At 38.4% G+C, this 25,620-nt stretch overlaps 2 protein-coding genes across 5 annotated transcripts in view; both read left to right on the forward strand.

Annotated features, from left to right (window-relative positions):
• The first annotated feature begins 802 nt into the window (after nucleotides 1-802).
• On the forward strand, nucleotides 803-13,834 carry LOC127355049 (malate dehydrogenase, cytoplasmic-like). Of its 2 annotated transcripts, none has more exons than XM_051385518.1 (9): nucleotides 803-958; nucleotides 7,364-7,462; nucleotides 8,242-8,338; nucleotides 9,652-9,827; nucleotides 10,866-10,988; nucleotides 11,496-11,672; nucleotides 11,784-11,897; nucleotides 12,382-12,471; nucleotides 13,266-13,834. In XM_051385518.1, the coding sequence occupies exons 1-9, from the start codon at nucleotides 905-907 to the stop codon at nucleotides 13,386-13,388; spliced, it is 1,053 nt and encodes a 350-aa protein (XP_051241478.1). In that variant the 5' UTR covers nucleotides 803-904; the 3' UTR covers nucleotides 13,389-13,834. The 2 variants fall into 2 exon arrangements, with proteins under 2 accessions (XP_051241478.1, XP_051241479.1); XM_051385519.1 differs by lacking the exon at nucleotides 803-958 and adding an exon at nucleotides 6,069-6,237.
• A 1,993-nt stretch (nucleotides 13,835-15,827) lies between these two features.
• The window catches only part of LOC127355046 (UTP--glucose-1-phosphate uridylyltransferase), a 12,688-nt gene continuing 2,895 nt past the window's right edge, over nucleotides 15,828-25,620 (forward strand). The window contains exons 1-5 of one of the 3 annotated variants that reach the window (XM_051385509.1): nucleotides 15,828-16,010; nucleotides 21,223-21,338; nucleotides 23,141-23,248; nucleotides 25,271-25,456; nucleotides 25,540-25,620. The exon at nucleotides 25,540-25,620 is cut by the window's right edge and continues 53 nt beyond it. In XM_051385509.1, the coding sequence (XP_051241469.1) occupies nucleotides 21,240-21,338; nucleotides 23,141-23,248; nucleotides 25,271-25,456; nucleotides 25,540-25,620 (474 nt within the window). In that variant the 5' untranslated portion in view covers nucleotides 15,828-16,010; nucleotides 21,223-21,239. Of the gene's footprint in view, nucleotides 16,011-20,541; nucleotides 20,777-21,222; nucleotides 21,339-23,140; nucleotides 23,249-25,270; nucleotides 25,457-25,539 lie in introns of those variants that run through there. The other 2 variants (XM_051385508.1, XM_051385510.1) reach the window with 2 other exon arrangements.

Raw genomic sequence — 25,620 nt, forward strand, 5'->3', positions numbered from 1 at the left:
TAATCAGTCTCAGAGTTAAATGAACGTATATAGTTATAAAAATGTAAGAATTATAATCCTGTAGAGCAATTTTTGTTTTTCTTTTACTTTATTAATCATCATAATCCCATTATACATCCAAATAATTATTAACGAGTGTAAAGATTTAATGTTAGTCACCTAGAAAACCCACGGAAAGTTAATTGGTGATAACATCTCGATAAACAATTAATAATAAATTGTGTTTGTGTAATAATGTGCAGCATGTGTCACCAATAAAACTTTAAATTACAGGGTTTTTACAGTGCCTCTGCATTGTCCTCAGGTGACCCTTGAACGCACCTTCTGGGTCTGAGCCATAACATCACAATATCCTCCGCAGTTACGTCACCACACAAACCTCCATTTAATTTTTATTTATTTTATTTTATTTTATTTTTATTTTATTTTATTTTATGTTACTTTATTACAGCTCGTATCTTTTTAACGCGAACCTGTGATCACACATGAAGAGCTTTAGCGGCTATTTGCGTCCATTCAATCTCATTAAGGGACCAGACAGTGTGTGTGTGTGTGTGTGTGTGTGTGTGTGTGTGTGTGTGTGTGTGTGTGTGTGTGTGTTTAAAGGTACGGGTGGAGGTGTGTGTGTGTGTGTGTGTGTGTGTGTGTGTGAGAGAGAGTCCCGGGAAACGGAGGCACAAGACGCCGTTATAAGTCGAACTGCAGTCGGTGTAAGGTCCGGTGCCGCGGCGGTATCACCCTCTCTCTGTCTGTCTGTCTGTCTCTCTCTCTGTGGGTGTCTACCTGTCTCTCTCTCTCTCTCTCTCTCTCTCTGTCTTTCTCTCGGTACCGTTTTGGGTCGAGCCGCCATTTCTGCTTTAGAGGACGCCAGTGACCGACCAGGAGACACCGGAGTGGACCGAAGATGCTGACTCTGCTGACCTCCATGTATCTGGTGGTGCGGGCGGTTTCCTCGCAGGTGAGTTCGGACAGTTAACCGGGTTCGTTGGGGGTTGGGGGGGGGGTCTCCAGCTGGACAACCGCGGGGACGGAGCGTCCTTGAACGCAGCACTCGACCGTTAGGACTTATTTTTTAAATTCCCAGATGAAGTCATCGGATCGATAGTTTGGTGTGTTTGTTGATCACTGATCGGTCTGCAGTTGGTGAACAGAGGGGGGTTAACTCGATGAGGGAACAGCCGCCCCCCCCCCCCCTCCCGTATGTTAGACTTCAGGTGTAAAGAAAAAAATGGCCGCCGGAAACCCGATTCCCGCCTCCAACTCGGCAGTTTGCGTCTTTTTCTCACCGCGTCATCATTAATTCAGCGCGAGTCGTCTTCACTCGGCAGCGTTGGCGCCAAAGTGAAGCCAGACAGGAAACAACACCACATCCGGTCAGAGCCTTCAAAATAAAAGCACTAAACTATTATCACGTTTTCGAGTATTTGTTTTGCTGTAACTTTACGCAGCTTCTTCAAGTAATAAACAACAACAAGCAGAGAGGACAGAGACGAAAGTAAAATATCTAAAATATAAGTTAGCTTTATTAACTTAAAGAGGGTTTAATTAAGATATAACACGTAGTTTAGAGAGTTTTAAGGCAATTTCAATATCTTTGTTTTGCATAAAAACACCAAACTTTATATTCAAAACCAGGTATGATTCTGTAATTAACCACATATGCATCTAGTCAATAGACCTTTTTCACAGCAGCCAGTTTGAGATTAAACACAAGTAATACTGAAAATGAGGGAAATTCACTTGCTGCAGTATTTTCAGATTCAACACAACATAATAGATTAGAATTAAATACACATCAAATAAAAATAGAATAGAAGAAATACACACTATAATAAAAATAGAAGAGTTGTATGTACACTATCTACAGCTTGTGATTGCACAGGACAAAACATTAATATATATACAGCAGTGTAATTTAAAGGTAGTAAAGGCTATAAATGTGCATAACAGGTCTAATATATATATATAAATGTGTATTTGCACAGTTCAGGTATAACATAAAGTGTTGGCTGATGTTACAGATGTTGCATTATGTCACTGAAGAGTCTGACTGCTGTCCGCTGATGTTTGTGTCTGAAAGATTTTATTACAAATTGCCAACAAGAAACAAGTTTTTAGTAGAAACTCTTTATAGTACAGAAAGAATATTAAAATGTTATAAAAGTACTCATTGGGAGTAAAATAACTTTTACAGTCAAAATTATGAGAGAAAAAGTCTGAATGTTTGCTTCATATAGTTATTTCAAAACTTTATTTAAAACTAATTTAACCCATTTTACACCTAAATACTATATTCAGTGTGATGAGGCTTTAACATTTATTGTGGTTGGTCTTTAAATGTCTCATATATTATATATATTATATATTATTTTAAAGCTGTACTCTAATGTTTTAGTGGTAGGGGTGGAAAAAGTCATTGTTATTTAATTATTTAATACACAAAAATAATATACAAAATTATTTTATTTAGATAAAATAAAATATATAATAAAAATATAATATAAATAAAACTTTATTTATCCTGAAAGAAATTGCTGTTCCAAAAAAAGTAAAATATATAAAAGATGGGAAACTTCAATATGTTAAGCGAACAATGCACTGATGTAAATAAATAAAAAAAATTAAACATCCTTTTAAAATCTAATAATAAAACTCTCCATATAATAATAAAGCAACAACATTCATGCTTTTACTTTGAAGGCTGAGTAAAAGGGGGCTTCCTGCTCTGCTCTCTGGTGGTTGCCGCTCTCTTGATGCTGCAGACTATCAGCACCGAGGCCAGCTCCTGCCCCGAACTGCAGCCTCTTCTAATGAAACTGAACCTCGCAGATCCAACATGGCTGCTGGTGTCCTTGATAGGCTGAAGGATAACTGAACCCTCTCTCTCTCTCTCTCTCTCTCTCTCTCTCTCTCTCTCTGAAAGAACATCCTCACCTCTCTCCTGTCAGGTTGCAGCTGGTTGACAAACGAAAGGATCCCTACAGAGATAGACCTATCGCTGTCACTCTCCACCAGACTCCAGAGACAGAAACACTCATTTTACCTTCAGATCATCGTAAAAAAAAACGCACTTAAACTGGACAGAAAGAAAATAAAACTCACCAAAACTGCCTTTGTAAGTCTTTCCAACAATCAGCAACACTGATTTGGTCAAAATAAACTTTTAATTCAGAGTTAGATGTGAAACTGTTATTTTGTTTGACCAGAAACATACAAAATATCACTATCACTCTCCACCAGACTCCAGAGACAAAAACGCCAATTTAACCTCATAGTATCGTAAACTTCATTCAAAGTGGACAGAAACAGAATCAAACTCATTAAAAGCGTCTCTGTTAGTGTTTCCAACAATCACCAACTCTGGTTTGGTGGAAATAAATCCTTAATTCACCGACGTAGACGATAAAAACAGCAGTTTTTAGTCAAATTTCAACAAATAAGACAAATAAAACGTGGTATTTTGCCTTTGACCTCCCGACTGTTCCGCTCTATAAATGCCAGCAGATCAGACGGCTCAGCTCTGAGGCTCAACAACAACTTAACCAGCTGGCGAATGAACCCGACGACTTCCTGTAGTCTGGAGGAGTGAACTTGACCTTTCACCTTTGACCCAGAATAATCCACAGACAGACAGTTTTCACTCCCAATGACGTTCCAGTTGCTTCCATTGTGTATTGTAATGCACTGTATAACAGAAAATAACTAAATTGGGAAAATACAGTAATTTTCTATAATTAAAATACAGTTTTTAGCTTTAATTTGACATAAAATCTTGTTGTTTTTTTGTCTTTTTAATGTTTAATTAAAGATATTCACACTGTAAAACCAACTAAATGATCTATAAATACAGGTGAACTCTGCTATAAGACAAATAATCAGGCTTATATTCACTGCAGAGTGCTTTTATTGTTTGATTTTTACCTGTAATAAAAGTTATTATCTGTGAAATTATAGTAATTATTGCTGTTCTCACTGATATTGGACAGTTTACTAACACTTATACACTGATAAACAACATTTATTCAACTTCCATAATTATACAAGATATCTGTCAGTTAATAAACAAATCCTTGTACAATTACATATAAATACTGTTTATACTGTTAATGTCACTAATTTTACATAATTAAAAAACAATTATTAACAGTATTAAACGTGAATTTAATTTTAGTCTAATCTATTAAATAAACAGTAAATATCTGCAAATGTATTTTAACCGTCTTTATTTCTTTTAATAAGCAGTAATTTTATTATTATTTACAGATTTTTCACATTATTTTACACCAGACATGTAAATTCACAGGATATTGTTGTAATTTTATTAATATTTCAGTGTATTTATCGTAACTTAATGATGTTTTTCACAGTGTAACAGATGTAATCTTTGTAATTTAAAAGGAGGATAAATGTAAATTCAGATATTTTAAGTGTATTTGACAACCAGGGAACAAGAAACTGCAGGAAGTTTGTGTAAAACGAGAGATTTGGTTGAATTTTGAGCAGATTATTTCCTTTTTATCCAATTCTCTGTCTGTATTCTGTATTTTTAAATTATTTTTAACAATCAAAAAGACTTAATCAGCAGTTTTATTGTCCCTATTTACAATTAACAATGAACAAAATGTTGTTTTAAGTTTTCTAGCACACCTTAAACTCAAGAAGGCCTCGCAGCCCCCAGTGAAGCTTTGTCGACCCCTAGTGGGGGTCGCGACCCTCAGGTTGGGAACCACTGATTTATAACCCAACATTAACAGTTACAATACAAACATTTACTTCCTGTTTCAGTCAGGAGATTAAATATCAACATAAAATCCTTTTTTCTGTGACACATCCTGTATTTTATCAGAAGTATGTCAAAATAAGACAAAAGCTCACAGGAAGTACAACAATAAGAGTATTTTTTATTATATTATAATGGATCCTCCTCAACGTCACACACTGGACCTTTAAGCAGAGATTTAAAACAGGACCCGGTCGGCTTTATATACCAACAGAACATTAAATTAACACTCAGAAAAAGCACTTTCTCTTTCATGGGACCTTTAAGTCACTTAAAGGATCATTCAGTGAAGCTGCTTAACGTCCTGCATCGTACACGGCGGCGCTCGTAGTGCCGCTTAACAGGGGCTCTTAAGGTGATCTGGCTCATAGAGGGTCGCAAATTCTTCTTGAGTTTAAGGGGTTTTAAGGTCTATATCTAATTTATTTCATTAATTTCTGTGTAGAAAACTTAACAGAAGTAGTTGTTTTTAAAGTTTAGGTTATTATTTACGAACTCAGAGCTTCACTCTCTGATAAACAGCCAAAGAACTGATAGAAGAATGAGAAGAAAACACAAAAAGACAAATATAAACACATTTAAATATATAATACAGACAGAGAATTTGTAAAAAAGTTCCTTAAAAGATCAGGAAAACTCATCTCGGATCAACATTCACAGAAAATAATCTGCATAAAATGCATTTAAATCTCTTGCTTCACTCAAACTTCCTGCAGATATAGTTAGTTCTGGAAAACATGGAAATTTATACACTAGTTTTCCGGTCACACCTGGAAACTGATTAAAATGAGCAAATTACCTAGAAATAATCGATGTTGTCCTGAAAAATGATTATTATCTTTTATCTCCTCACTCAGATCGCCTTTATAAGTAAGACACACACTGGATTAAACTGGAGTTAAAGCCAATACTGGGCCAACTGGTAAATTATACGACTGTTTGTGAGCAAAACTCCTGGAAAAGGTCCTGGAAAAGGTCCTGGAAAAGGTCCTGGAAAAGAGTGAGAACCCTTTTATTGTGTTCACTATTTGTGCTCATTGTACACTTTATTTTATATTATCTGCTGTTATTGTTGTGCATTAAGAATAATAAGAAATATGCATATTGAAGCGCCGCTCTGCTGCAGTACCGCCTCTCGGCCACCAGGTGTCGCCAAACGCGCCCTCTGAGCCCTTCAGAAAAAGGACCTTTTTCATAAAATCCTCTTCCGTATATGGCGCGACGACAGCAGAGAGCGGTGCATCGTGGGAGAGTGTGTTCCCTGTGTCGACTCGGCCCGCTTGAAACGCCTCAGTTCCTGTCATAAAAACGACTACAAGTCCCGTAGCGAGCGCGGGAAGAGTCGTGTCACCGCCTGACTTTACAATAGCAGGATAGAGGTGACCCTCCCGTCCAGTCCGCCTGAGAGCAGCGAGCCACCGTACACCCAGAGCATCTCCTCCCGGTACCAGAAAATGGTAAGACCGACCCCCCACTGCTCGGTGGGGTGATATTAATGTTATAAACGACCTTTATTAACGCGTTTTTATCCTTAAAGCGTTTAAATGTGAGCTAAAATGATGCAGTTGACATTGAGAAAGAAAGCAGCGTTTTGATTTAACTGCAGACTTTAATGCTTTAATGGTTAAATGATCATCAGCAGCTTGTTTCAGCTGTTTGTTTGTCGGCTGTGCATTCATGCATCTGGACTCCATGTTAGTCAATGAGCAGGCTGTGGCGTGGTTGCATCCAAGGCCTATTCTTTTATCCTGTCACCACAGCATCTGTGCAAATCTCCGCTCACAAATCGGATAATTTAACGAGTCATTGCTCCTCAGACGAGATGCATGCAGTTGTCATGTAATGCGAGTTTGTTTATGAGTGTGCTGAAAACGTTGGTTAATTCGGCGGTAATATAAAGAACTCTGCTTCTGTTATCGGACTGTTTTTGCCCCTTTTTCATTCATTAATCCGCACAGCGAAGAGCGGCACAGTTGTGTGATCAGTCATAAAATCTGAGTGTCTGTCTGCAGTCTGACTGGTGGCACATCTGCCGAATTAAAGAGTGACAGCAACTACTAAAGATGATCTCTAGAAGTAACCTGAATGTCCTACCTACCCTTTCCAATACGCAAGGTCATTTTACATTTAACGATTTTCTTTATGGAGTTTGGTTACAAGTCTGTGATAAATAATAAAAGCAGAGTTTTTTGAAAAGTTTATCTGCAGTCTGATTGGTGGCACACATGCCGAATTAAAGAGTGACATCCACCACTAAAACTAAGATCTAAAATTAAACTGAATGTCCTATCTACCCTTTCCAGTACGCAAGGTCATTCTACATTTCACCCTTTTCTTTATGGAGTTTGGTTACAAGTCCTCTTCATTCAAAGGGCCACAGGAGGAGGAGGAGCCACTGATAGAGGCCTCGTGAACCAGCAGCCTCACTTTGAGGATTCATCCGTTAAATGTAGGCTTTATAACATCGAAGTGATCCAGCCAGTTCACACCAACAATGCCGGTTACTGCCGCTCCGTTTCCTCCTCCCTCCGTTATCTAGGTCAGACACACACATATGAACCAAACCTGTTTGTTTCCCTCCAGGCTGAACCAATCCGTGTTGTGGTGACCGGCGCTGCTGGCCAGATCGCCTACTCCCTGCTGTACAGCATCGCCAAGGGAGATGTGTTCGGGAAGGACCAGGTAAGACCTGAACTCTGATTGCATAACCTGCAGCCCCCCCCTCCCCCCCTTCCTCACCCTGAAGCCGATCACTGCACAGACCGCCGCTCGCTGTTACATAATGAATTCACCGTGAATAATACGTGGTTTAGTGAGAGGATGCCGTCAGCTGATGATGAAGGAAGGTGTCCTAATAAAGCCTCAAACAGAAGACAAGGTGTTTGTAGGTTAACAGCTGGATTGTAATCCTGAATGCCGGATTAGAGAGTGTCATCAGGTACCTGCTGTTTCTGTTATTGCCAGTATGGACGATGAAGCTACATTGCAGTTTTTTGAATGGGGTTTGGTGATTCGTCCTCTTTACTGAGCAGTTTTTCCACCATTAATTATATTATTCCATTCAATCTGTGCTAAAATTAAAGAAACAATGTTGGTACAGTAAAGATTATAACATAAATCAGACACCTAGAGACACATTTTTATTTATTTAATGTGCCGTAACGACGTAACGTAATGAATGAAAACAGTTGTAGGACTGTATAATAAAAGTGTGAGAAACCTTCCACAGGATCCGTAATGTCAGCTAGAAACCTCTTTTTTGTTTTTTAGAAAGTTTTATAAAGTTTTAACCTAATAAGAAATGAAAATAAAATCTGGCATTTGTTCATTTTAATTAAAAAAAAACGTGATTGTGTGGCCACGTTACAATATAAAACATTTAGTGTCCCTGAATGTATCCAGATGAGACTTTCATTGAAGGTTTAACTGTTTAATAAAATAATCCGTGTTTTGTGTTTCAGCCGATCATCTTGGTCCTGTTGGACATCCCCCCCATGCTGCCGGTTCTGGACGGAGTCGTCATGGAGCTGCAGGACTGCGCCCTGCCGCTGCTGAGGGGTGAGCCGACGGTCTTACTGTGTGTCTCAACCAGCCTTGCCTGTTTTTTAAATCTAAAATCAAGGTTCCCACGGGGCCTGGAAAACCTGGAAATGTAGAAACTAGTTTCCAAGGCATGAAAACTCGTTGAAATTGATTAAAATGACCAAATATCCTGGAAGATTATCCTCTGCTGTGGTCAAACTGATGCTACTGTTCAGAGGAAAAACTGCCGTCGGTTGACCTTTTTCACAGCAGCTGTTTTAACATGAAACAGTCGGGTAAATACAGGTGTTAAGGAGTCAGGTTGGCTCACTGGAAATGATTAAAATAATAACAAAATACACAATAAAGACAGAGAATTGTATAAAAAGTGACTAAAATGGGAAGAAAACAAGGAAATAATCTGCTCAAAATTCATCCAAATCACTCGTTTTACACAAACTTCCTGCAGAGTGTGTGTGTGTGTGTGTGTGTGTGTGTGTGTGTGTGTGTGTGTGTCTTATTTGTCCTTCATAACCTCCTCTGTCTGTCTGCTGCTGAGGGGAGGAGGAGGAAGGAGGGTCTAAAAGAAGGCCTCTGATTGGCCGGCGGTTGAGCCTCCACAGCAGCCAATCAGAGCAGTGGTGGGACAACAATGAACCCTGAACCGAAGTCCAGTCTGATAGCAGCCCCCCCCCCCCAATAAACAGACAGCAGAAGTTATCGGTAGCATCGGCCTGAGGCAGCAGGATCGTATCAGGGAGGAACTGAGCTAATGAACAGCTTTTAAAATAAAGAGGATGTGAAAGAACGACAGGAAGACGACAGAGGAGGTCGAAGGGCGCAGAGGAGCCTTATCAGTACCAATACATCACCTAATCAATAGGTTCTGTAGAGGGGCAGACTGTTAGCTGACAGATAACATATCAGCTCTACTGGTTGTTCATAAAGATCAATAAATAATCAGTTTTATAAAATATTCTCTGAATCTCAGTTCAGTTTGTTACTTTATATTATTCTGAGAAATAAAAACCTTTTATTTCATTTACAGTCAGTAAATATCTTTACAAGTTTCAGTTCCTACTAAAACATATCGAGCTTCAATAATCTGTTAATAATAATAATAATAATCTTAAAGATATTCTGGTTTAATTAAACATTTTTGTGAAATAAAGAAACAAATAATCTCAGATTTAGTGAATAAATTAAATTATTTTGTGGTTCTGACGTTACAGTTGTTTTCTGTATTCTGTGTGTGAATGTTTTTACACGATCGCCACCGACTGCATAGCAACATATAAAGTAATGTGACTCCTCGCTGAACGCCTCCCCCCCTCCTCCCCCCCCCACAGAGGTGATCCCCACCGACAAGGTGGAGGTTGGCTTCAAGGACATCGACGCCGCTATCTTGGTGGGCTCCATGCCGAGGAAGGAGGGCATGGAGAGGAAGGACCTGCTGAAGGCTAACGTGGCCATCTTCAAGACCCAGGGAGCCGCCCTGGACAAGTACGCCAAGAAGACCGTGAAGGTGACGCCTCAGTGGGGGGGGGGTAGAAAGTGACGTTGAACCTTTTTAACTGCTGTCTTTATTCTGTAAGGAAATTCAGTGAAATTATTGAATTACTAATTATTATTATTATTATTTAGTGTATTTATTAGTAAGTTTGCAGCAGCGAGGATGTTCTGACTGCAGATAAACTCTGTTATTGTGGTTCAGCTCGGATATAAAACGAATCTCATCGGGTTGTAATAACAGCTTCACTTTCTGTTACTGTCATCTTCCCTCGCTGTGGTACTCTGTGGTACTCTGTGGTTAATCTGTGGTACTCTGTGGTACTCTGTGGTTAATCTGTGGTACTCTGTGGTTAATCTGTGGTACCTGTAGTTAATCTGTGGTACTCTGGTTAATCGTGGTACTCTGTGGTTAATCTGGGTACTCTGTGGTACTCTGTGGTTAATCTGTGGTACTCTGTGGTTAATCTTGGTACTCGTGGTTAATCTGTGGTACTCTGTAGTTAATCTGTGGCACTGAGAGATTATTTTCACCTGATGATAACCGTCAGATTCCTGCAGTGAAACATCTTTTATGTGCATTTTAATAATATAACTTTATTAATAAAGCACAAAACAAAAGGATGGGAAATAAAACCAGACGATTAAAATCATATTGAAGTGAGGTAGAATAAAATAATTATGATTAAAACTATATTAATAATAAAATGGATGAAACATGATGGAAATTAAACGTTATTTTACTAAAAAAGTTTCGAGCTTTTCTGAACCTTTTTAAACTTCATATTTTCGTTGGGATCTCTTCCTCTTCCAGTTTCCTTGTCAGTACCTTTTTTAGAGCAAAAACAGAGACAGACGTTGTGTAAAAAACTAACTGACCTCTGCTCAACCTCATATCTAAAGCTAACAGTAGCTACAGCCCTCGACCCAAACTGTTGGCCTCCAATGATCTACACCTAAACTTTACTGCCGATATCTCAGACGCTCACTGGTTGTCAGTTGTTAGACGTTTCTCCGACTTTGTCGCTGACGGAGACGTGTTTTTGATTTTCAGGTTCTGGTGGTTGGAAACCCAGCGAACACCAACTGTCTGATCGCCTCCAAGTCTGCTCCTTCCATCCCCAAAGAGAACTTCTCCTGCCTGACCCGACTGGACCACAACAGAGCCAGCTCCCAGGTACACACACACACACACACACACACACACACACACACACACACACACACACACACACACACACACACACACACACACACCATGTCCTAACCTTAACCCCTAAAGCAAACATGTGACCCTCCAACAGCCTTTGAAGTGAAAATTTAGACAAACTCAGACTCACATGTACCAGAACTGATCAGATATAAAGTCTGTATCAGGTAATTATCAGAAACCTGATCAGAACTCTTTGATTTTCCACATTTATTGGGACTAAAAATGTCTAAAGTTGGGTTAAAATTGTGTTTCTGTGTGGATTGTTTCTGTTTAATTAATAAAACCGATATTTGTTGTGATACGGGTCGTCCCTGCAGACACTATAATACTTTACAGTGACTGATTAAAGGTAGTATGAGTTGAATTTAAGGTCGTATGTTTGAAATCCAGCTGCCACCAGATGTTCTCCTCTATCTACCGACGCTTTCATTCCTTTAATAACACCGCTGCTGTGTCCGTCCTCGCCTGCAGGTGGCGATGCGTTGCGGCGTCTCCTCCGACAAAGTGAAGAACGTCATCATCTGGGGGAACCACTCCTCCACCCAGTACCCCGACGTCCACCACGCCAAGGTCAACGTCCACGGCACCGAGACGCCCGCCTACGACGCCGTGAAGGACGAGACCTGGCTGAGGGGAGACTTCATCTCTGTGAGCGCTCGCTAAATTCAATTATCACTTTAAATTAGCTTTAATTAGACGGCAGAGACGTTTTCTGTTCCCACTTTCTCAAACCGACTCCTCCTCGCCTTCCTCCCGCAGACGGTGCAGCTGCGCGGCGCCGCCGTCATCAAGGCCAGGAAGCTGTCCAGCGCCATGTCCGCCGCCAAGGCCATCTGCGACCACATGAGGGACATCTGGTTCGGCACCAAGGAGGTCAGTGTGTGAGGAGGGAAGAGCTGGAGCATTTTAACTTTAGGAGAAAGTTTAAGGACTTTAATTCACTTAAACTGATAAAATTCTCCTGAAGAAGCTTCAAAAAGTCTGAATTTCAACTTTTGTATTATTTTATTCTATCTATCCTGTAATGGAGGCCAACAGGTCAGGTGTCTTTTTTAGTTTTAACTTTGTTTTTGGAGCTTTGTTTGGGCGTACAACATGCCAAGAGTCCAATATTTAGTTTTGAAGATACAAGAACAAACAAACAAACAACATTTATGTTTTTATTGTTTGATTGTTGGGGTGAAAGAAAACTTGTGAAACAGGATTTAGACCACGAGTCAAAGAATCCACAGAATCAAGGCTGAATTTCAGGACAGAAAGTCTCTCTTCCTGTTGTAAAAAGTGGAAACAAATCTTGGATGCGTTGTTGTTGTTGTTGTTGTTGTTGACTGAAAGCTGCTGTGTTTCCTGCCGACAGGGTGAGTTCATCTCCATGGGCGTGTATGCTACTGGAAACTCCTACGGCATCCCAGAGGACCTCATCTACTCCTTCCCCGTCGAGATCAAGGTGTCTGTGTGTGTGTGTGTCTGTCTGTGTGTCTGTCTGTCTGTCTGTCTGTCTGTCTGTCTGTCTGTCTGTCTGTCTGTCTGTCTGTCGGTCGCAGGCTTTGTCTGATAAATTTCCACACTGTGTTGGTCAACCTGTTTTCTTGCCTCGAGGACTTCCTCCCTGAGGGGAAACTAACCTCCACCTGCACTTCACCTGAAAAACACCTGTACAAAACCAAATGGCAGCTTTAAATAGTTTGTCCTGTTGAATACACTCATCCTGGGAACGCTGAGGGGTTTAGAGATTTACAGTCATGGAAACTGATTAAAATGACCAAACATCCTGGTTGTTGTTGACCTGGAATTTTATTGTATTTTAGTCGATCGGTTCTCGAGACATAAGACTGTAAATGTTTGTAGATTTTATGGAGACTGACTGTAAACTGTAAATAGGTTAAAAGCAGTTTGTGTAACAGCAAAACTCTGATTCATACGGCATTTTAAAGGAATTACATGGAACAAAGTAGTTCATATCTAATGGTAGAAACTGTTTATACAGTAAAATGTGGTCTAAAACTCCAACTTAAAATCAACAGTACTAATGTCCTTTTACCGTAATTGATGAGATGTTTTTCGGGGGGGATTCTCGCTCAGGAATTTATTATTATTATTGTTATTATTATTATTTATTATAATAATAATAATAATAATAATAATAATAATAAAAAGAAAGCTAGAGACACAGAAATTGACCAAATTCTACCAAAATCAGAAGCTCAACCTTTAATCTCTCCCTCCGTCGTCTCCCACCAGAACAAGACCTGGAAAATGGTCGACGGACTCCCCATCAACGACTTCTCCCGCGCCAAGATGGACGCCACGGCGGCCGAGCTGGTGGAGGAGCGAGACACCGCTCTGGACTTCCTGTCCCAGTGACTGTCGCGCCCTGACGGCCAACAGCAGCACTTAGATCCCCAGAAGACTCGCTGCTCGCGACTCTGAAGAAGAAAACAACGCTCCACACTTCTGAAACCGTCCCAGCTGCCGTCTGTGTGTCACCTCTCTCTGTGTGTGTGTGTGTGTGTGTGTGTGTGTGTGTGTGTGTGTGTGTGTGTGTGTGTGTGTGTGTGTGTGTGTGTGTGTGTGTGTGTGTGTGTGTGTGTGTGTGTGTGTGTGTGTGTGTGTGTGTGTGTGTGTGTGTGTGTGTGTGATTAGGCCACTTCTTCAGGTTTTTTTAATTAAAAACCTGTTCAATGACCACAACCTGGCCTCCGTCTGCAAGACACCGAGAGAATGTCTCTGTTGGTAGATGATAACACGCGCTAGCTGTCCATAAACTGTAACGGAACAAGTTATCACCAATAAAACAACAAAGAAACTGACCCACAATCGGCCTCTTCAATGCCTCTTTCTCTTTATCCAACGCTCGCCACCGAGACACAAACCGAACATAAACACACAGTCAACATTTTATGTATTCAGTTCATCAAACGGGTCCATATTGGATCGAATATGTCCACGAGCATCTTCTGTCACTTGGTTGAAGATGAAGGAAAATGTATTTATGGTTATACTCAGAAGGTTGTACAACTTTAATTAAAGATTAATTAAACAAGGCTTACTTATTAACTTACCTAATATTGGCATGTTAATGTGTTCAGGTCGAGACTTTTATCAAACGTGAGAAGTTCGGTTGACAGTCGATCCGATCAATCCCCGAGGAGGAGTTCGTTAAAATACAAATAAAGTTAGAAACAGATTTAAACAGAAGCTGGTGCAGCCGTTGCCATGGCGTTGTAATATAAGTAATGAGAATAATCTTCTATTTTATTCCTGTTTCTCTTTTATATTTTATATGTAAAGCAGCTGCAGTTATAAAAAATGACTTTCCAGTGAGAATGATGAACTTTTCCTCTGTAACAGGAGGATTTTGGGTTTCTTACGCACATTTTAGAGCTTAACATAGCTGATAATGTCTTTTATTATACATTATTTTCACATTTACTCACATAAAGACTCTTCTGGGTGAGATGATGCCAAACTATAATGTTAGTTCATTATATTGGATGATGAAACTGCACAAGAGTGTGTGTGACTGTATGTATTTTGGTGGTTTTATTGGTTTCTGCTGCTTTCAACAGGTTAAAATCGTATAAAACAATAAATAATTAGAGTCCAGTTAGAGATTTAACTTAATAAAAGCAGCTGTAAACAAATGTTTTAAGTAAAACTGAAGCAGACTTTAAGTTTTCTGGGAGTTTGTGGCACATATTTGGTACAAAGTGATGCTTTTAACCATTGTTTCTGAAAAATACAATGAGAATTTTATTTTATTTGAACATTTTAAAAAAGACAATCACATTAGAAATTGAATCCTGTGCAAATACTGAAACATTTGAACACCTGCAGTGTTTTGCAGTGACTCATTTTAACCACATGGAGGCAGCATCGATCCACACTGAGTATGAATGGATACCTGAGAAGGTTTGTAACTGATCCTCATTCAATTATTCAGTTATTTATTCATTTATTTATTTATTATCTCTTTAGTCCATTTTATACTCAATGATTTTCTCTTATGTGCAAAGATAAAAATTACAGGTTATTATTATTATTACTAAACTCTAAAATATCAAAGGGCAGATTTTGTAATAGAATAAAGAGAAATTGAGGTTTTGCTTGTCTTAATTTATTTGTATTTATATTTATATTAGTATTTATTCTTACTATGCTGGTTTGTTTCTGTGTTCTTGCCTGTAAACATCCTGTGTTTTATTCTTCTTTTGCTGTTGCTGCTGTAAAACCTGAGTTAATAAAAGTTTATCTCATCTTAAAACTGGATACAGTTGAAACGAAAACAAACATATTAACTGAATTAAACCAGCACACAGAATGTGACAAAAATATCATTAAAACAACTATTTAAAGCTAAATAAATAAAACTTTATTTAAATTAAATATAATTATTTTTTAGTTTATTATTATTATTATTATTAGAAAAGTAGAATAAAACTGAAATAAAACTTTATTTAAATGAGATATAATTAAATATTAAGAGTTTATTATTATTATTATTAGAATAAAATTGAAATGAAACTTTATTTAAATGAGATATAATTAAATATTAAGAGTTTATTATTATTATTATTATTATTATTAGAATAAAACTGAAATGAAACTTTATTTAAAAGAGATATAATTAAATAAAATAAGTGTTATTGAACTAAAAATAGACCATGCTGGGTGGGCGGGACATGCTGTCAACTCCTCCTGTGATTGACGGGAAACTTCAACCAATCACCGGTCTTCTCTTCACGCTACGTCACCGGCTGTGGGCTGTGGTTTCGCGCCGCAGGCAGCCTCTCTGTCGGTTAACGGAAGCATCAGGAGGAGGAGGAGGACACTAGCGCCATTTTAAACCCGTTAACTTCACTGGTCCGGTTTTAAAACGGGGTCCACCGGCTGTTAGCGGTAGTCTGTCGGTGTGAGGTTGTCCCCGGTTGTCCCCGGTTGTCCCCGGTTGGCTGTGTTTCTCTCCCGGTACCGGTACCGGTACAGGTGGGTAACGGTTCCTCTGACAGACTGTGGCTGTTTGTCAACTGTTTGTCTGCAGCTTCATTAAAACATGAGTGCTTCTGCCCCTATATAACTTCTATTAAACTCACTTTATATACATTATATATATAATGTATGTATTAAATAATATATTAAAATAAAATAAATAAATAAAATAGTAAGCATGTGCGTGTCTTAAAAAAATATATATATTAAAATTAAAATAAATAAATAAAATAGTAAGTGTGTGTCTTAAAAAAATATATTAAAATAAAATAGATAAAACTGTAAACGCGCTTGTGTGTGTGTGTGTGTGTGTATATATTAAAAGGCAAAAAATAATTAATAAATATATATATGTATGTGTGTGTGTGTGTGAGCAATAAATAAACAAATCAACTTTAATATAAACTGTATAATTAATTAATTTCTGTCAGTGTGACTGGAAATAAAAAAGATCCTGTGAGTCTTTAAAGTGAGAAACTTTCTTAATATATTGATTTAGTATCGTAAAGTTTTTATTCTGATAAAGTTTCTCATTATTTTGATTTACAGGATCTTTTTTTTTTAGCTTCCATATTATTAAAACCAGAGCTAGTTACTCAACAAAATGTAATTTATTACTCATTACTCTATTAAAAAGTATTATTACTACTTTACTTATTACTCCCTGCCAACAGTAATTAGTTACACTATGTTACAGAATTAGTAATTGTGTCGTTTCTTCCCAAAATTCAAACTTAACGACGATTAAAATCCAGTTTTGTTTGTTAAAATAAAAGTAATCTGATTATTTTCATCTTCCAAACTAGTTTCTAATTACATAAATAAATCCAAGGATGTGACAGTAATGTAACTAATTATTTGTGAGGGGGGTAACTGTAATATTATTACTGATAGTAATTAGTTACTAAAGTAAATCACTACACAAAGACACAAATACACAAACAAATCAACTTTAGAATAAACAATATTAAAATCAGTGTTTGGATAGATACTCAGAAACTGTAATCTATTACTCACTACTGTTTTAAAAGTAATCTTATTACTTTATGTATTCAGAGTTCCCATCAGTCCTGGAAAACCTGGAATTACCTGGAAAACCTGGAAAACCTGGAAAAAAAGGATTTTCAGATAAATATAAATAGGCTGTGGATCTTATTGTTCTTCTTTGTGTGTTTGGTAGATTTAACTGAACGAGTTTACTAGACTTTAACTGTTAAAGTCTATAAAATAAATAAATAAAAACGTATGTTATTCTACTCAACAATCCTGTGTTTGTTATAATTATTATTAATATCTCATAACGATCTTTTTACTGATGAATATACGGGTGTGCAGTTGTTCTGTGAATAACATTTTCCAACAATATTGATGTAAACAAAAAACAAAGTAACTAAAAAACATCCCATAATGAACCGTCCTTTAAAATAACACCAAACCACCAAATCTTTAAAGGGACATTGTGTAGAGTTTTAAGTATTTTATTAGCTAAAATCAATGTCTTTGTTCATATTGGTGTAAAATTACCTCTGCCAATGATCTGACTTATCCTCGTAAGTGAAGAATTTTTTATCTGTATATACATTGGACGGGCCAGTCCATGGAGGCTTACATGTCGTTCCGCCAGTTGGAAAATCTATAATCGCCGAGAGGGACATAAAGCACTAGCCTACCTGTCTCACCGATCCACAACGCGTTCTCGCTCAGAGCCAGCGTCACGTGACTGAAACAATGTCCCTTTAAGATTATCTTTTAAAAAATGGTTGAAAATATGTAAGACTGTAATAAACAATGTGGTTCTTTATGGAAGTAAAACAACAGTCAGATACGACCTGTGAAGGTTCCTCAGATCTCCATAAACACTGTGGGTCATAAACACTATATATATATATAAATCCAGTCTGATTTAAATCAGTGGGATTAAATATAACCTTTCTGTCTCCCAACGGTTTGATTAGTGCTTCCTAAATTTAATGTCCATCATATTCCTCATGTTTAAAGCTCTTTTAGCCGCCATATCTGTTAATTAATAACCTTTAACTGCCAATAAAACTCTAAATATAATCCCCCAATCTCTGAACTCTACATAAATATTGAATATATCTCAAACATTAAATCTTCTATAATTGAATTCACAGTTAATAAACTGCTGCAGAGTCGATGCACATTACTGCTCTGTCTGTCTGTCACCCACTGAAGATCAATAAATGATCAATAAATAAATATAAACTGACAATAACTGATCATTTAATGTTATAATCTTCTGCTTTACCTTTTATGTTCCAACTGAAACTAATGCAAGTTTGTCCCTTCTGAACTCTTTAAACTCCTGCCGACAGTAATTACTCACCTTTATTAATTTATTATTTACCTTTCATACAAACACTCAGCTCAAAGTGTTTCACATTAGAAACAACAATCAATAAACTGTTGAAAGGCTGAAATACAATAAAATGTAAAAAAAAAAAAAAAAAAACATCAATAAAAATAAAACCATGGAGACAAACAATGTAAAATCATAAAGTCTCAAACTCTAATTGTTTGTTCAACGTTCGACTACAATAAAGTGTAATAATCTTAATTCTATTAGTGAGTAAACAGTGATTACAATCAATAATAACAACAAACAGCTGATCAACTGTAAACTGCAGGAAGAGATTATTGCCTGAATATTGATCAGAGATGAGTTCTCCTGATATTTTAAGGAACTTTTTATATAATTATTTGTCCGTGTTGTGTATTTTCTTTATTTTTAACAATCAAACAGACTTAATATTCTTCTTTTTTGTCAGATTCTGTGTTTTCTCCTCGTTGTTCTTTCAGCTCGTCGGTTGTTTTTTTAACGCAGACTGAGATTGTTCATCTTAAATAATAATCTAAACTTCTAAAAATAACTATTTCATTTAGTTTTCTTCACAGTACGACAGAGTATTAGGGCCAGACTAAGAGCCAGACTTTTTTGGGCGTAATATTACCAGAATAAAGTTGTTTTAATGAGAAAGAAGCTTCGGTAGAGTTTTCAAGATCTGACGTGAGCAGCTCAACCAATCAGCAGCCTCAGCCTGAGCCAAGCAGCCGCTGTTTGTCTCAGTCGTACCGTACAGTCAACAGGTAAACTAACGCATTGATCATTTCGTCCTTAAACAGTTTACTTTATTCTCGTAATATTACGACTTTATTCTCGCAATGTTACGACTTTATTCTCGTAATATTACGACTTTATTCTCGCAATGTTACAACTTTATTCTAGTAATATTACAACTTTATTCTCGCAATGTTACGACTTTATTCTCGTAATGTTACGACTTTATTCTCGCAATGTTACAACTTTATTCTCGTAATGTTACGACTTTATTCTAGTAATGTTACGACTTTATTCTCGCAATGTTATGACTTTATTCTCGTAATATTACGACTTTATTCTCACAATATTACGACTTTATTCTCGCAATGTTACAACTTTATTCTAGTAATGTTATGACTTTATTCTAGTAATATTACGACTTTATTCTCGCAATGTTACGACTTTATTCTCGTAATGTTACGACTTTATTCTAGTAATGTTACGACTTTATTCTCACAATGTTATGACTTTATTCTCGTAATATTACGACTTTATTCTCACAATATTACGACTTTATTCTCACAATGTTACAACTTTATTCTCGCAATGTTACAACTTCATTCTAGTAATGTTATGACTTTATTCTAGTAATATTACGACTTTATTCTCGCAATGTTACGACTTTATTCTCGCAATGTTACGACTTTATTCTCGTAATGTTACGACTTTATTCTAGTAATGTTACGACTTTATTCTCGCAATGTTACAATTTTATTCTTGTAATATTACGACTTTATTCTAGTAATGTTATGACTTTATTCTTGCAATGTTACGACTTTATTCTCGTAATGTTACGACTTTGTTCTCGCAATGTTACGACTTTATTCTCGCAATGTTACGACTTTATTCTCGCAATGTTACGATTTTATTCTCGCAATGTTACGATTTTATTCTCGCAATGTTACGATTTTATTCTCGCAATGTAAGTTCTCTTAGTCAGTTACATCAACTAACTGATTGAGCAACTTATTGTCTCAGCACTAATCGTCATGTGTAAGGCACTCAGGAGCACACACACACACACACACAACAAAAACACACCCACACCCACACAAACACACACACACACACACACACACACACACACACACACACACACACACACACACTGTCTATGTGTCTGTATGTGTGTGTGTGTGTGTGTGTGTGTGTGTTTGTGTGTGTGTCTGTGTGTGTTTGTGTGTGTGTCTGTGTGTGTGTGTGTGTGTGTCTGTGAGTGTGTGTGCTCCTGAGTGCCTTACACATGACGATTAGTGCTGAGACAATAAGTTGCTCAATCAGTAAGTGTGTGTGTGTGATTGGTGTGTGTGTGTGTGTGTGTGTGTGTGTGTGTGTGTGTGTGTGTGATTGGTGTGTGTCTGTCTGTGGGCCGGCCCCCGTGTTGAGTTCAGGGTTGGAGCTGCAGATCTGAGAGCTTCCTCTGTGCTGAGGATGAGGAAGAGGTCTGTTGTTCACTCACAGCTGCTTCACTTTTTCACCGGGACCATTTTTAACGAACACATGAACTCACTGTGAGCCGACACCCGAACCTGCACGCCGCCGCCACCGCACGCCACCGCCACCCGCCGCCACTTCCTTTCCACAGATCTTATCGTTTGTTTTTTATGCAAATTGTGGTAAAAAATGTCTCTAACTGTAGCTGGTAAGTTTATAATGCAGCTTGTTCTGACTCATTTCAGGGTTTGTATCTGATGTTTTTACATAAACAATATTAACATGAAGGATTTGCTTTTGTCTTGTTAAACTCAGAAAGTTCTATCTAATCTATCTGTTTGTGAAAACTGTGAACTTAGAAAATCCTTCAAATTACCAAATTACACCACGGCAGAACAACATTTCTGTATCGCAGCCTACAGATTGAGATATTACAGACTTCACTTCAGACATTTAAAAACTTGTTCCAGGTTGTTCAAGGTCAACTCGAGTATTTTTAGACTCAGAAAATAAAAGAAATCCAGTTTGTTTCTGGTTGTTTTTTCATCCTGTAACTTCAACCATGATGAACAAACTCTGGGAAACTCTTGTCTGTGTTTGTTCCTGTAATGAGGATTAATCTCGGAGGTCTGTTCTGTGTCTGTGTGTCTGCAGACCTGACCAGAGGCGTGATGACAGAGTTCCAGGAGAAGCTCCGTCAGCAGCACGAGGAGTCGATGCACCGCGAGCTGGAGGCGCTGCTCAATACGGCCAACAAGCCCGAGGCAGAGGTGAGAAAATCTCCCCCACCCCTACAAACAAAAGTCTCAGTTTACTCCTGAAACAACCACTCGACCACAGTTAATCCCGGTTGTACGACTAAAACAACTCTACGTGTGTCTGAGCCGCTCGCTCACCAGCTGTCTGGTTTCATATCATCACTGGGAGGGAAAACCAGGACCGGACCGGGATCAGGGACGGGGCCGATGCTGTCCGCTAGCTCCTCTCTGCTATGATGATTACAAGAAACTATATATAGTATCTCTCTTCACTCATTTCTTTACACACAAGGCTTGGGAGCAGTTAGGGGTTTGCTGCCTTGCTCAGGGGCACCTCGGCAGTGCCCAGGAGGTGGAACAGACACCTCTCCAGCTACCGGTCCACACTTGATGCTGTGCTCCGTGCTGGACCGAGCCAAGTCCCTCTGGACTGAGCTACTGCCGCCCGATATATATATATCTATATATATATATATATATATATCGGGCAACTTACAACTTAAAGGTCCAGTGTTCAGGATTTAGTGGGATTGAGCATTGCAGATTGCAACTCACTCGCTTCACCCTCCACTTCTACGCACGGAGGAGAAACTACGGTGGCCGTGAAACGCATAAAAACTGGCTAAAGACTCGGATCGCTCACAACAAGAGTTAAACCAGATGTGAATAAATACTTTATATTCTTTATAACCGTCCGTCTTTTACAGTTTTGTGTGTTTTTGTTATTTTTTTTATTCACATTTAACTGGAATAAATTCAGTTCGAGGCCTTAAAAACGTTTCTGTTACATTTATAGAACAAATATTTGTAAAGTGTTGCATACAGAGAGTCCATTAGGTCGTCTTATCACACAGCACACAGACAGGAGGTGAACAACCCTGAGGACACACACACACACACACACACACACACACACACACACAGTTGAGCTGCAGCAGATAATTAAAGTAAAATACTTTCGCTCAACCGTATTTGGGACGGTCACAAGAGATCACTTCCTGTGTAAACCACACCATCAAAAGAGTAACAGAAGACAACGACGCTCTGACTGAATATCGGCACGTAGATGTGTTCAGATTGGGAGTTACAACAACTTCCTGTTTTCGCCACGGACACGCTGTTCAACGAGAAGTCCCAAGATTCAAGATGTAGCATCATCGAGCCGTTTGGACTCTTCTGACAGGATTTAAGGTGGATCGGATCATTTAACTCCTCAAAGACCAGATTCATTTCAGTTAAGAATATTAATTATTTCATCAGTGAGCACACACTGTAGTTTGAATCCCACAAACATCCTCTTTTATGTTTGTAACCTGCGTACTGCTGACCTCCGCCCCGAGTCTACAGAAGAAAATGAGCTTCATCTGGTGCCACACATGTATTAAACATTGTCCCTGCTAAAGAAAATAAATAGTTACGAGTTAAACTGTGACACAAACAAACACTGAAGCTCCGGTTCAACAACAATAATTAACTTCTTATTAGAAATAAATCTGCCTCCTGCCTGAGCACCCACTGTGGATCAATCCGCCGCTGAAAATAGTCCCCGACAAATTTCCTCTGAGCAGCTGTTTTAGGAAATTATTGAGCCTTTTTTTAAATGAGACTTCAGTAGGAACCAGTTTTCTCTGTGAGCTGCAACCTGTTGTTGGTTTTGGTCTTTTACTTCAGTAAGAATCACAAAGAGGAACCTCAGACCTTAAAGATGTGTTTATTGTGTCTCTGCTGATCAACACGAGTGATTTATTGAAATGATCCCGATGTGAAATGTGGATTTCCAGTTTCCAGCTGAAGTTTGGTTTGTTCTGTTTCAGATCTCCAGAAAAGATTTCGATGGCTTTAAGAAGATCTTCCACAGATTCCTGCAGGTCAAAGGTCCTTCGGTCGACTGGGCCAAGATCAACCGGCCGCCGGAGGACTCGGTAAGCGCCAGATACCGCCGGTCACACGGTTACCGGAGGCCAGGGCTTCATGTTGCAACCCCTCTGTGCTGTAATCCAAGGTCAGCGTTCATACTGGAGCTCAGCTCAGACGTCAGAACAGGAAAGTGTTAACTGAGATAGACGTAAACAAGCTCAACTCTAACTAAATAATGACTTTTTATCTCAAAATAATGACTTAGTATCTCAAAATAATGACTTAATATCTCAAAATAATGACTTAATATCTCAAAATAATGACTTAGTATCTTAAAATAATGACTTAGTATCTCAAAATAATGACTTAATATCTCAAAATAATGACTTAGTATCTTAAAATAATGACTTAGTATCTCAAAATAATGACTTAGTATCTCAAAATAATGACTTTTTATCTCAAAATAATGACATAGTATCTTAAAATAATGACTTAATATCTCAAAATAATGACTTAGTATCTCAAAATAATGACTTAATATCTTAAAATAATGACTTAATATCTCAAAATAATGACTTAGTATCTCAAAATAATGACTTAGTATCTTAAAATAATGATTTAGTATCTTAAAATAATGACTTAGTATCTTAAAATAATGACTTATTATCTCCATAATAATGTGTTTTGGTCGCGGTGTGGTGGCGCTATCAATGGGGCTGAAACTCAAATCTAAACTATGAACCTCCACGTACGCCGCACACATTCCTGCAGCGGGACAGTGAACTGAATCTCTGCACTGGAGGTGAAAGTGAAACCCGTCTTATCATCCGACTCTCGTCCGACTCTTTAAACCGTCCGACTACAGAGCCGAGACGAGCCTCGTGCTCTCGGAAACAAGCTAACGAAACCGGATCCGAGCACAGAGAACATTCAGGCTGAAGCCAACTATTTATCAGCACGGTGACATTTCACACACACACACACACACACACACACACACACACACACACACTCCCAGTGTTCCTAAAATACCCGTGTACAGTGAAGGTTAGGACCAAGAATAGTCTGACCGCCGCAGCATTTGAAAAGTCTGATTTTAGGGCGGTGAGGTCGGGCAGACGCTGACATTTGTCTCCTGTGTGACTGCTCGACTCCGATTAACATACCGATCGTCTCTTAGAGGCAATGGAGAGAATCAAATAAACCACAAAACAACTGTTTTTAAACTTCTTATCAGCCGACAGAGGGCAGAGGGGACAGGAAACGAGAGGATGATTGCAGAGTTACCATCTTATCGTCAGGAAGGAACAAAATGAGTCGACTTTAAAGTTGTTGAGATTAAGAAAAGATTAAGAACATTTCTGCCAGTAATAAAGATTATGATGACAAAGTGTCTTAAATATAAATAAATAATGATTAATACAGAAAAAAACATACATGAGCCTTAAAAATATATATATTTTATACTTATCTGACAGCGAGCTGACGGGAAAATGTTAATAAATAATTAATTGAATCAGTGATTGAGAAGATTATTGTATATTTTCTGTCCTCTACATTTATAACATCAATCAATACACAGTTTACTGTCACAGAGGATTAAAGAAACCAGAAAATATTCACATCTGAGAAGCTGAAATCAGAGAATTTCTTAATAAATGACTCAAAAAACAATCGATTATCAAAATAGTTGGTGATCAATTTAAAAGTTGATCAATTTAATTGTTGCAGCTGCAGTTAGTAAACTTTATATTTACACAAATGCTGCACAAACACTACTGTACACACACACACACACACACACCACACACACTGTCCATAAATACATGTCCTTTCTCTGCTGTCATGTGTTGCTGGTGAGGTTTTAAAGGTCAGAGGTCGTCTGTCCCTAAAGGTCACCAAGTAAAGCTAACGCAGCCTGATACAAACATCCTCCGTCATTAATTTATATTTATAACAGTTTTTGTTAGAGCTCGTTGAAAACAGACGGATAGATAAAAGAAGGAGTTTTATCTAAATTAATAACTTTATTAAAGTTTAATTAACACTGAGAAAATAAATAAGTCCCTTTGTGTTCGTCTGCTCAGATTCAGCCCTACGAGAAGATCAAAGCGAAGGGTCTCCCCGACAACGTCAGCGCCAGCCTCAACAAGCTCGCCGTGGTCAAACTGAACGGCGGTCTGGGAACCAGCATGGGCTGCAAGGGCCCCAAGAGTCTGATCAGCGTCCGCAACGAGAACACCTTCCTGGACCTGACCGTCCAGCAGATCGAGGTAAAACGCCGCCGCAGCAGAACCAGAACCTCCGAGCCCCCGAGGGTCGGGTCCAACTGAACTGTCGTTGCCCTCGTTTTCAGCACCTGAACAAAACCTTCAACGCCGACGTGCCGCTGGTCCTCATGAACTCCTTCAACACCGACGACGACACGAAGAAGATC

Source organism: Dicentrarchus labrax, unplaced genomic scaffold (genome assembly GCF_905237075.1).
Source record: "Dicentrarchus labrax unplaced genomic scaffold, dlabrax2021, whole genome shotgun sequence".
Taxonomy (NCBI): Eukaryota; Metazoa; Chordata; class Actinopteri; family Moronidae; genus Dicentrarchus; species Dicentrarchus labrax.